Below are 13,474 nucleotides of genomic sequence, written 5' to 3'. Positions count from 1 at the left end.
TACTTTCAGGTCTCTATTATAGTACTCTCTGTCTTCTTCATATATTTCATTTCTATAGAATTACATCTCATTTTAAATTGAATGGAAGGTATTCTGTACTTGTTTTCAAAGATTCAAACGTCAAAGTTAACATGGAACTATAGGAGGTACAAACAACTGTTTAAGTGATGGATAGCAACCACAAACACAGCCAACATGACCTTTAAATTCAATTCTCAAAGGTATTTATGTGTGTGTAATATGCATCAATTGTATTTTGAAACATAGAAAACTGATGGCAGAAAAAGAGTGGTCCACCGAGTCTGCCCTGAGTTTTTTCTTTTTAATTACTGTAATTCTTTTGTTAAAAAAATTGTCAGATGATGGACATGTGTTTATCCCAAGCATGTTTAAACTTAGTTACTGATGACTGACCCACTACTTGGTTCCAAGCTTCCACTGCTCTTTCTGTGAAGTAATACTCTAACACTACTTTTGAACTTCCCTCCTGTCAGTTTGAGGTTATGCCACCATGTTCTGGAGTTTTGCTTAATATTGAAAATACTGCCTTCTAAAACCTTATTCACATCCTTAACATATTTAAAGGTTTCAGTCATGTCCCCCACTTTCCCATCTCTGCACTCACTCAATCTTATCAGTATCAAATGAAGTGAGGGGTCCTTGGTGCACCCCCATTTCAACCCTGAGCTACAAATATTCTTTCCTTCATTGGTATCAAGTGAAGTCTCCAGAACTGGACACAGAATTCCAAATGGGCTCTGGCTAAAGCCCTATATAACAGAATTAGGACTCCTTTTTCCTGCTGGTGATCCTGCTAGTGATGCATCCTAGAATTTTGTTTCCTTCACAGCTGCCTGGACACACTGTTTACTCATTTTGCAGTTATCTGCTATGAGCACAGCTAAATCCTTTTCTTCTGTTGTTCTGTCTAACACTAAACCCCCTCCCCAATAATGTACCCGGCCAGAGGATTCGTTTTCCCCCAAATGCATGATCTTTCGTTTAGAAACATTGAACTGCAGTTTCCAAATTTTTGACCAATTTTCCAGCAATGCCAAATTGTTTTCCATGTTAACAAATGATCATCACTGTTTGCAAACATTGTGAAATATAAAGATTTTAATTAGCTATATCAAATTAGGAGGCATCAGAGAAACCTTGGTTTTGGATATGTTGCCTTCCTGTATTGGTAGTATATTTACTTTATCTGACTAGTCAGATGATGTATATACAGTCATGGCCGAAATTGTTGGCACCCCAGAAATTTTTCAAAAAAATCAAGTATTTCTCACAGAAAAGTATTGCAGGAACACATGTTTTGCTATACACAGGTTTATTCCCTTTCTGTGTATTGGAACACAACAAAAAAGGGAGGAAAAAAAGCAAATTGGACATAATGTCAAACAAAACTCCAAAAATGAGCCGGACAAAATTATTGGCACCCTTTCAAAATTGTGGGTAAACAAGATTGTTTCAAGCATGTAATGCTCCTTGAAACTCACCTGGGGCAAGTAACAGGTGTGGGCAATATAAAAATCACACCTGAAAGCAGATAAAAAGGAGAGAAGTTCACTTAGACTTTGCATTGTGTGTCTGTGTGTGCCACACTAAGCATGGACAACAGACCGAGGAGAAGAGAACTGTCTGAGGACTTGAGAACCAAAACTGTGGACAAATATCACCAATCTCAAGGTTACAAGTCCATCTCCAGAGATCTAGATTTGCCTTTGTCCACAGTGCGCAACATTATCAAGAAGTTTGCAACCCATTGCACTATAGCGAATCTCCCTGGTCGTGGACGGAAGAGAAAAATTGATGAAAGTTTGCAATGCAGGATAGTCCGGATGGTGGATAAGCGGCCCTAAACAATTTCCAAAGGATTGCAAGCTGTCCTGCAGGCTCAGGGAGCATCAGTGTCAGAGTGAACTATCCGTCGACATTTAAATGAAATGAAACGCTATGGCAGGAGACCCAGGAGGATCCCACTGCTGACACAGAGACATAAAAAAGCAAGATTACAGTTTGCCAAAATGTACTCGAGTAAGCCAAAATCCTTCTGGGAAAATGTCTTGTGGACAGATGAGACCAAGATAGAGCTTTCTGGTAAAGCACGTCATTCTACTGTTTACCGAAAACAAAATGAGGCCTACAAAGAAAAGAACACAGTACCTACAGTGAAATATGGTGGAGGTTCAATGATGTTTTGGGGTTGTTTTGCTGCCTCTGGCACTGGGTGCCTTGAATGTGTGCAAGGCATCATGAAATCTGAGGATTACCAAAGGATTTTGGGTCGCACTGTAGAGCCCAGTGTCAGAAAGCTGGGTTTGCGTCCGAGATCTTGGGTCTTCCAGCAGGACAATGACCCCAAACATACGTCAAAAAGCACCCAGAAATGGATGGCAAGAAAGCACTGGAGAGTTCTGAAGTGGCCAGCAATGAGTCCAGATCTGAATCCCATTGAACACCTGTGGAGAGATCTTAAAATTGCTGTTGGGAAAAGGCGCCCTTCCAATAAGAGAGACCTGGAGCAGTTTGCAAAGGAAGAGTGGTCCAAAATTCCGGGTGAGAGGTGTAAGAAGCTTATTGATGGTTATAGGAAGCGACTGATTTCAGTTATTTTTTCCAAAGGGTGTGCAACCAAATATTAAGTTAAGGGTGCCAATAATTTTGTCCGGCCCATTTTTGGAGTTTTGTTTGACATTATGTCCAATTTGCTTTTTTTCCTCCCTTTTTTTGTTGTGTTCCAATACACAGAAAGGGAATAAACCTGTGTATAGCAAAACATGTGTTCCTGCAATACTTTTCTGTGAGAAATACTTGATTTTCTGGAAAAATTTCTGGGGTGCCAACAATTTCGGCCATGACTGTATAAATGCAACAAGAACAGAGAAAGAAAAAGAGTAAAAAAGCCAAATTACTAAAGAGGGACAAAAATCACATTAGTTTATTAATATAGTGTACAGGAATTAATTTGAGCTGCACGTGTTTTTGCCTCTCAACTTTAGACTTCATATCAAATTGTTGCTCATTAACATAGACCAGCCGCAGCACATTTATGAAGTTTTTCTATGAAGAGTTTTAAATATTTGGTGGGTACTCTGCTATGGGGCAGCACGATGGCTCAGCGGTTAAGATGCTGGGTTTGTCAGCTGGAAAGCTGGCAGCCCGGGTTTGAGACCCAAGCGCCACGTGACAGGATGAGCTCCTGTCCTCTCTCCAGCTCCTGCCAACCTAGCAGTTCAAAAGCATGAAATGTGAGTAGATAAATAGGTACTTCAGTGGGAAGGTAACAGTGCTCTGTGACATCATGCTGGCCACATGACCGTGGAAATATCTTCGGACAGTGCTAACTCAGTGGCCTTGAAACAGAGATTAGCACCACCCCCTAAATTTGGCTACAGCTAGCCAAGTAAAATCTGCAGGGACTCCTTTACCTTAGTCTGATAGAACCTGAATATAGACTTTTATGGCTAGCAGAAAAATAGGACTATAGAATATATAACACTGATCTGACTGCTGGACAGAAGAAATAAGATACTTAAAACTTTGCTTTGCTATAAAAAAATGGTGTGTGTGTGTGGGGGGGGGGGAATTAAAGGACTAGAAGTTACTAGCAGTTCTTACAGCAGTTATTTTGAGAAATTATGTGAAATAAGTTGTGTATGTGCAAAAATGACCTAATAAATAAATTCAGTATGATAAATTCAGTATGATCACCAAATGATCTTTCAGTTATTGCAATGAACAAACTACACCACTTTTAGCTAGTACGAGACTTCAAAAATCTAACCAAATATATCAACAAGCATCCAGAACAAGGGTGGGCAATTAATTTTCCCAAGGGGGCACATGAGAAACCAATAGGGCTGTGAAGGTGTATAGGCACACACACACATATGTAAATTGAAAAAATAGCAGTCGCCTTCAAAATAAAAGCAATCCAGTGCATGACGTACACTTACTTACATTTGATTTCTAATTTCCAATTGACTTCACACGGGCTGAACAGGGACAGCCAAAGGGCCAGATGTGGCCAGGAGGCCATAAAATGCCCAGGTCTGGTCCTGAAGCAATTTGCTACAGTACTAAAAGCATTATATAGATTAAAAAACACTCTTTCCTGGGCTATGCTGGCCATCAAGTAAAGGTCACCACCAATGGTTGCAGAAAGGGTAATGGGGTGAAAAGGAAATGTAGTGTATTAATAAAACTTACTCAAAATCCAAATTTAGCAAATTATCAAAATCAATTAAGAAATATAAAGCGTGGAAAAGAATGACATGGTTAAACAGTCACAAAGGCACAAACTAAGATGCTTAAGCCATATCCATTAACTTTTGATGGACGTAGACCAGGGGTCTTCAAACTTGGCCCTTTTATGACCTGTGGACTTCAGCTCCCAGAATTCCTCAGCCAGCTTGCCTGGCTGAGGAATTCTGGGAGTTGAAGTCCACAAGTCATAAAAGGGCCAAGTTTGAAGACCCCTGAAGTAGACAGTACAGCAAGATGTAAACGTTTCATTAAATTTGAAACACTACTGTATGAAAGACTGATATATTTAATAAATAGATGGTTGTGGGGATTTTTCAAGCTCCTGACTGCCTAATAAAAATGTTTACTTGTTTGTAAAGCAGGATTTCCATTGCCATATCATAAACTACCCTTGGATGTTTCCTCAGATTCAATATATTGCTTTCTGGGAATGTTTAACCATTTCTTCAGCTTTTCTCAACACAGAACTCTTTTCCCAGGACTCATTCACAAAAAATATAAACTAGTCTCTCAATTCTTTCACTGATCATGCTATGAACTTCATATCATTCAGATCGCTTTCTTCATACTACCTTATAAAGTCCAGAATATTATTCTTATATTTTGCCGTTCTATCCTCCTCTATAGTCAGAATGGCACAAGAATAAAGCTTGGCCAAGTAGGCAAGATACCATTTAGATCATGCAAGTTGCAGGACTACTTATTCTGTCTCTTCTTTTTCCCCAAGCTGACCAATGCATGGATATAAAAAGCATGGGGAAAAGAGAATTTGTATAGAAAAATATAAAAGTATTTGATAGTTTATCAGGGGTGCACTTCAAAGTTTTACAGCATAGAGGTAGCAGATTTAATTTTCTAATTGCTGCACCTGATACATTTTCCTGTCCAATCATAATGTACTTTGTAAATATTATCTTTGAACATGTACGTAAGTCTGGATTAAGGGGCAAGGAATGTAACTATAAAGTTTATCTCTTTCTTATGATGGTAAGTGACAAGCCACAAGGGGTAAGCAACTTGTCAAGATCCCCAAACCTTAATTTACCAGTCTGTTATGCAGAGAGTAAATAAATGTTACAACATTTTTTTGCAGATTTCAAAACTATTCTGCTACCAAGGGTCAAAAGTGAGAATTATACCTTAACATGTCAAAACATATTCTGGAATTAATATCTGCCAAAGAAATGGGTGAAATGGATGCTTATCTATTCCCAATTATTTTCTATAGCCCAAACCTCATACATGGTTATTAATCGCAAGAGACAGCGTAAAGAAAAGTAGAATAAGCATAATATGTGGAACACTCACTGATAAAATAATCAGTATTTCAGCATTTAGTTTACAAAATACTGTTCAGCAGAAATCTTTATTACCACAGTCCATTTTAAGAACATATAAATTATCAAAGAATCTCTAAGGCCAAGACATGTTATAATATCAACCAGTATTGTTTTTTTCTATTTTCTGGTCAAGGTTGATTCTTAATTTAAAAACGTATGTATTTGAATGTATTTTTACGTTTTAGGCCTCTTAGAAAGAATGTATTGGCCCTGATGGCCAGAGATGAGAACTGTTGTCTAGGACAGAGGTCCCCAACATTTTGGGCACCAGGGACCGGTGCCATGAGGTTTTTCCATGGACCGGAGGGTGCCTGGTTTTGTGTGCTGCCTGCATCTCACAGATGGGGCTTTGCTCGTTTGTGCGGACCGGCTGCTGGCATGCCATGGCCCGGTACTAGTCCATGGCCCAGGGGTTGGGGACCCCTGGTTTGGGACATATAGAGGGCATAGGTTTGAGAAAATGCAGATACATTGTGCAGTTGCTGTTGGTGCTGAACAGTGGAAATCACATTTCAAATCGCAGTTCAGCCACAAAGCTCTCTACCTGACCTAGGCCCATCCATTGTCCCCAGTCCAATCTATTTCAAAGTTACTATAAAGATAAAATGAGATACTAGGATACATCTTCTAAAAGGAGGATTGTATACAAATGGAATCCCTTTTTCAAAATATGATGCTAATCCCTTAGGAGTCTGTAGATGCTTTGCATCTTTCTGAACATTTGGGGGGAGTCTGAGGAATGAGTCTTCAGTGTCAACTCACTGTTCTTCCATTGAAAATGTGAGATCTTCAAAGAGAGATGTATTTCACACAGTAAAATGGACTTCAAATTTGACTAGTAACACATTATCAAAACAGTAAAGTGTATTGATGATAAAGATTCTCCAAAACAGAATAATCTAACTGTAAAAAGAACCCTACCTACCAACCATAGAACAGTATGAATAACAACAAATAAAGGCGAATATATGTGTCCCAGGATGAAGTTGCAGGATCCAATCTGGGTTGGTCACCAGGACCAGAGGTTTCGTCTTCTGAGCTTTTGGACTTGTGCTGGAGCCCATCTTCAGGGAACTTCTCACTACCAGTGTGTGTGCTTTGGGCTGTTCTATGTGTGGTATTTATATGGTGCCTGTTGTATGTGACTTCTTAGATGTTGATTGGGTGTTGATGGCTGGCCAAGCCCTCCCAAGTATTTGATCAGATGGTGGTAAATCAACACTCCTGTTGACTGACTAGGGGCCTGTTTCCCAGGGCTTCAATCACTTCCCTGGCTGCTTTTGTGCCTGCTCGTCCAACAATCTTAGTAGCTGCAAAACTGAATGTATGTCCTTGTTCACTGCAATGTGAGGCTACCAATGAGTTCAGGTCTCCTCGTCTGACTGCTCACTTGTGTTCTTGCAATCTGGTGGTTAGCTTCCACCCCGTTGGTCCTACATAGTTACGGGGACAATCCATGCATGAGATCCGGTAGATTACATTGAAAGTATCTCCCACCTCCAATCTTTACAATGCATAATTTGTATGGTACCCTCTGGGTGGTATACAATGCCCACTTGCAGATCTCGGAAGATGCGTTCTACAGCTTCCGAAATGTTTTTGATGTATGGCAGGTTGTGACACGTGGCTGCTCTTGTACCTTGTTTCTTTCCTTTCTCTCCCCACCATGTTGTGCAGACATCTTGTGACAAATGATTGTGGGTACCCATCCTGCGTGAATTGTTCATGTAGGTACCTGCTCTCCAGCTGTTTGGCTTACTGGGTACTACAGTGGGTTCTCACCCTGCCATATAGTGTTCTGATGCAACTCTTTTTGTGTGACAGTGGATGGTTGCTGTTGAAATTCAGAATGTGTGGAGTGTTGGTGGCCTTGCGATAAACTGTGGTTTCTAGGCTTCTAAATACCACACATAGAACATCCCAAAGCACACACTCTGGTAGAGAGAAGTTCCCTGAAGATGGGCTCCAGCACGAGTCCAAAAGCTCAGAAGACAAAACCACTGGTCCCAGTGACCAACCCAGATTGAATCCTGCAGTATGAATAATATCTTATGAAAGTATTCCAAAATGTTGACTTAGCTTTTTAATGATGGAACAATCACACTGTATAAAAATGCTGTCAAAGATTATTGCATTAGCAAAGCAAATAATAAGCTGTTCAGCAAAATGTACAATTGTCATTTTTTATTCTTCTGTATCACAGATTTACTATTGAAGTGCAGAAAAAGTGCACCACACCCTTTAAAAATATAAAGTCAACTTGCAATTTAAGTATTAAAAAAGGAAAAAATGTTCCAAGTACCTGTATGAAATCGAAGATACTAAGACATCTATTACTGATAATGTATGTACTCTGACAATGAAACAAAATAAACTTAAGACATTTCCTTGAAGATTGCTGTAAAGCCTCAATCCCATAGTCTGAAAACTTATCTCTAGAATATGTGATTAAAGACCGGCCACTGAGCAATTCTCTCTTCTGACAAATGCCATACAAATGTTCATCCTGAATAGCAATAGCAATAAGACTTATATACCGCTTCACTGTGCTTTACAGCCCTCTCTAAGCAGTTTACAGAGTCAGCATATTGCCCCCAACAATCTAGGTCCTCATTTTACAGACCTCAGAAGGATGGAAGGCTGAGTGAACCTTGAGCTGGTGAGAATCGAACTGTCGAACTGCTGGCAGCCTGTAGTACTGCATTCTAACCACTGCACCACCATGGTTTAACAGATTATGACATATTTTATTATATTCTATTTTTCTATACACGTGCACATATATTGACTAATCAATTATCAACAGCAAAGGGTCACCATCATAAGCAATTACACTCAATTTGTATTGCTATTCTCCTTTAAGACCTTACAATGTAGTCCTTGACTTACAACCATTTCTTTAGTGACAGTTTAAAGTTATAAGGGCACTGAACAGTGACTTATGACCTTTTTTCACACTAATTACTGTTGCAGCATCCCCATGGTCACATGATCAAAATTCAGTTGCTTGGCAACTGGCATGTATTTATGACAGTTGCAGTCCTGAGGTCATGTGATCACCTTTTGTGACCTTCTGACAAGCAGTCAATGGGGAAGCCAGATTCACTTAACCATGTTGCTAACTTAACTGCAGTGATTCACTTAACTGTGGCAAAAAAGGTCATAAAATGGGGGGAAACTCACTTAACTGTCTTGCTTAGCAATGGAAATTTTTGGCTCAATTGTCATAAGTCAAGGACTACCTGTACCGTAACCTTGACTCAGTTAAATATAACAGTTACCTACATGGCTCCCTCATATATACTGGATTTGACTTCATTCACTGTTAAGCACTAGACTTTGTTATTCTGGTATTTATGCTATAGATGAAATGCTTAGAACTTTCATTTCGCTACTAGTATTGCTCTAAATCAATCCTTTTCAGCATAGGGATGAATGGAATATTTCACAAATAATTTGTATTTCAGAGACCGAAGCAAACCAATGTCTGTTTTCAAACCAGGTTTAAAAAAATGTTCATATAAGATACACACACACACACACATATGCAACACCTAGATAGAAATTATTCAAATCTATGTAAACCACCACAAAAACAAGAGAAGGTAAAATGGACAAAAATGGAAGAGCAGAAAAAGTACAGAAAATGGGGGACGGTTTGCAGGCAGAACAAGAGAATCTTTAGGCTAGGGAAGGAGGCAGAAAAAGCCAAAACCTAGTAGGTCTGGTTAGGAGTTTAAAAGCCCGTTCCAAACAACCTCCTGTCGTTTGCCTTTAACCCACTACACATGCCGGCTGGCCCAGAAGATCAAATCTATCTTCTCCACTTTCCCTCCATACATGCAGCGCGGTAAGTCCAAGTCCCTCTCCTTCATTTTCCCTCCCACGATTGGATGGTGTGACTCCCGAGAGCTTTACCATTGGCTACTTCATTCTTGCCCACCCCCTACTAGAGAGAGAGAGAGAGGAGAGAGAGAGAGAGAGGCTTCTGTTAGGCTGAGCCCCTCTATGGCGGCTTGGCCTGGTCTGATGCGTGTCTTTTCACACAGGGGAAACATCGCACTTTCGCAAACCCCACCCAAATTCAGCTCAACTGTTGTGTTTTCCCTTACCAGGTTCTCCATGGCTGCCTGTTCCAGGAACTTCTGAGCCGCTTCAAGCTCGGTGCAGTCTGCAGAAGAGGGGGGGGGGGGAGGGAGAGAAAAATACACCAAGGTGTGTCAGTGAGGACCCCAAAGGTCAATATCAACCCAACAATAACCCCCCAAATGTTCTTGCCTCTTTCCAGCTATTCAACCGCTCTTTCTCCTTAAATCAAGACACCCAACAATTCTCTCCATTCTGAATATGAAGGTTTTCAACCCCCTTGGAGAGTTCCCCCTCCCCCGCCGCGACATGCTTCTACTCAAACTTTATTTTCCATCAATCAGATCCACACAGAGATTGGGAGGGGGGGTCAAGAAGAAAAACACTTCTTGGGGGACTTTGCAAGTACAGTATAACCGCAACCTCACTCCATCCACAACGAATAATCTAGTTTTTAAAGATTTGGGGGAAGAAATACACTCAACATTTGTCAAAATACCAGTATGTCTCCAGCCCTATTGTCAAATCCCACAATTACCTATCAGTCAACCTCAGCCCGATTTTGGCGTACACCGGACCTGAAAAACCTCCTACATAAATACCGGGCCTTAACGTTCCCAACGCGTGCGCTGCATTTCATTGCCACCTTACCTTTACCCTCATGGAGGCTCTGGTCTTATGGTTGGCACGACGTGAGGCCATCGCTTATTCTCCCGTCAGTTTCCATCCCCTATGTAAGCCAGCACGTCTGGGAAGAATTTCTCGTACGAGACGACTTGACCCACAGTCATATGCTACGGAATCTCCACCCAACCCTTATCCCGTATGCCGTATGCCACGCAAAGCGACTTTATCCCCACCCTCAAAAAGAACCTGTCTTCTCGTATCATGCAGCGAATCCATTAACTTGTGCCCAAAGCTACCTTCTTCCACACACGTGCACCATTACATTCATCAACTGACCCGGCCGATACAGTAAGCGTTAAAAAAAGAGTTTTACGCCGAAGGCTACTTCCTTGCCAGCCTAGCTAGGGAATTCTTGGTCTCTCCCACCCCACAAATGATGAAATTCACGCTTGCCCCTCCTTTCCCAGCAAGCATGGGGCCCAAACCAAGCATTCAGTGGTTCCTTTATCCCCCAGGCCAGAGACTGGGCCTGACTCTTCCAAAGGCCCCGAATCCTCAAGGGGAGGGACCGTTGTTTCCTCCTTCGCCCCTTTCCACACCTTCTCCCTTGATCTTTCATTCCCTCCCGAACAACGGCTTCGGCAAACGCCTTCCCCAGAGCCACATATGCCCTATAACTAGATGCCCTTCCCTGCCCCCAACCTCCTCCCGACCTGGAAGAGATGCTTTCACCCCAACCATTCCTCCCTTAGCAACACATCTGTAAGGAAAAGGCCTGTAGCATCTCTTTCCCCTTTACCTGGCGACACTGTCTTCTCCAAGATAGTAATGAGTTCCATGGTGGCGGGCAACGAGGTGAAGCTAGGAAGGAGGAAAGAGGGGAACGGAGTCGGTGACCGCCGCCTCACTCTCCGTCCGCTCAATTAACCGGCCGGTCTCTCCCTTCGCGCGCTCTTTACTTCCCCCTCAGCTGCGAGGAGGTCCCACCCCCGGCGGAAGCTACTAGAGTCTCCCCTACAACTTCCCCTCCCCCTCCTCACACACAACTCCTTGTGGCGGCAGGAAAGAGGAGGAGGGGTAGGGAAAGGACGCGCGCCCACTAAACGAGCGATAACTAAACGATTCAGGGAGTGCGACTCAGACGGGAGGAGGGAAATAAAATACAGAACAGCGTGCCTCCCGCACAACTGCCCTGAGGGGACGCTAATTCACTACCGTATTTTCTGGCGGATTAACTGGACAGGCCTTAGTCCGCCTTCAAGCACGTAGCATTCATGCGTATGCACCGTGCTCACGCACTCCACTTCCTGCCAAGGCGCACGAAATACCTCCACCGCTCCTTTTCAACCGGCCAACGCCCGCTGTCCCCTCCTTTCCACGCTGGTTGGCCGCTGCGGCTCGTACGTCATGAGGCTGACAGGTCGAAAGGACCGCATGGTTTCAAAAACTTTGTATTTAAATAAGATGTGCACTTAATTAAGACAGCAATCATATGCCCTTATACCAGTACTAGGGAAAAGATCAATCAAGGTAATAGGAGTTAGTTTTGAGCATACATAGTTTGCATGGGGTGTTAAATATATAAACTAAATATATGTTATAAAAGAGCTAGCTAACTACATCCTAACGTAACAGACAGTAACAGCAAAGTGAATAAAACAATAAAGAAATTAACTGTGGGAACTTCTTCTAAACATGCGCACTAAACAGACTGAAACCATAACATAGCTAGTCATATGGGATTCACTATGGTTACCAGATAAGTTATCACAACAGGTGTAGAGAGCAGGGGAAAATGTACAGTTAGAAATGAACTTTCTGACGAACAAAAAAAACGTGCAGTGACATTCCCCTTCTTTCGTCAGCAAAGTGAAGACTCAAGTAAGGCACATCTTCTCACGCAGATACTCATGCTGGGCTGTAGGAAGTGGTTTGTTCGGCATATCAGCAATTTGATCACGTGTAGGCACATACTGTAATGTCACAAAACCTTGTTTAACCAGTTGCCTTATGTTTTGATATCGGATGTCAATGTGTCTGGACCTTGAACCTGTAAAACGTGTTTCAGAAAAATAAACCACAGATTCATTATCTTCCATCACAGTGATCGGTCGAATCGGATGTGTCCAGATATCTGTGACTAAAGCATCAAACCAGGTTAAAGAATTGCATGCATCAGACACACAAGCATACTCAGCTTCTGTAGAGGAACAAGAAACAAAATTCTGTTTACGCACATGCCAGTAAACAGGACAACCATTTAAGAACATCATGTAACCTGATGTACTTTTCCGTGACTTCTTATCACTCGCCCAATCGGAATCTGCATAACAACATAACTCTGCATAGTCAGTATGTGTGGGTTCCAACAACTTCATGTGTTTGGTGTGTTTTAGATACCTCAATAACTTTTTAACACATGTCCAATGAAACTGTTTTGCCTTGCCTACATGTCGTGATAAAAGATTAACACTAAGTGCAATGTCGGGTCTAGTCCAACTACTAATATACAGCAGCAACCCAATGACTGAGCGATATAGTGTTTGATCTTCGAACTCAGGACTTGGTTCATGTGCCAAAATGTGAAAATCAGTTTGCATGGGTATACTCACAGGCTTAGCGTCCTCCATGTTACAGTGATGTAACAGTTGTTCAATCTTCTCTTCTTGTGTGAGACTAAACCCCTTCTGAGTTTTGGCAATTTGAACACCTAAATAAGTGTTAATACATCCTAAAGACTTCAATGTGAAAAACTTTTGTAAAGCTTTAGCAAAAACCTCACTCATCTGCTTATTTGGACCAATATAAACAATATCATCGACATAAACAAGAATTATCTCATACCTATTACCGGATCTTTTAGTAAACACGCATTCATCTGTTTCGGACTTAATAAAGCCCATTGAATTTAGTTTGTCAGAAAGACATAAGTACCACATTAAACCAGACTGTTTCAGACCATAAAGACTTTTGTGTAGAAACCAGGTATCCCCTTCTTCCTGTCGGAAACCTGGAGGACCTTTCACGTAGATGTCCTCGTCAAGATCAGTGTGTAGATAAGCCGTTTCAACGTCGAACTGGAAAACTTCCAGGCCAAGGATAGTTGCAGTGGCTAATGCAATTTTCACACTTTCAGTCCGCACTGTGGG

The 13,474-nt window shown here is 41.6% G+C and overlaps 1 protein-coding gene across 1 annotated transcript in view; it reads right to left on the bottom strand.

Annotated features, from left to right (window-relative positions):
• The window catches only part of LOC308676252 (importin subunit beta-1-like), a gene marked incomplete at its 3' end in the record, with an annotated part of 67,075 nt that extends 55,458 nt beyond the window's left edge, over window positions 1-11,617 (bottom strand). Inside the window, exons 1-3 of the mRNA XM_081342066.1 lie at window positions 11,541-11,617; window positions 11,125-11,186; window positions 9,725-9,783 (exon numbers count right to left, since the gene is read on the bottom strand). Of these exons, the coding sequence (XP_081198192.1) occupies window positions 9,725-9,783; window positions 11,125-11,164 (99 nt within the window). The 5' untranslated portion in view covers window positions 11,165-11,186; window positions 11,541-11,617. The remainder of the gene's footprint in view (window positions 1-9,724; window positions 9,784-11,124; window positions 11,187-11,540) is intronic.
• Window positions 11,618-13,474: the final 1,857 nt, after the last annotated feature.

Source organism: Vipera berus, assembly GCF_964194415.1.
Source record: "Vipera berus genome assembly, chromosome: W".
NCBI classification, from domain to species: domain Eukaryota; kingdom Metazoa; phylum Chordata; class Lepidosauria; order Squamata; family Viperidae; genus Vipera; species Vipera berus.
The sequence above is the reverse complement of the archived record's forward strand: the minus strand, read 5'-3'. Positions and strand labels throughout refer to the sequence as shown.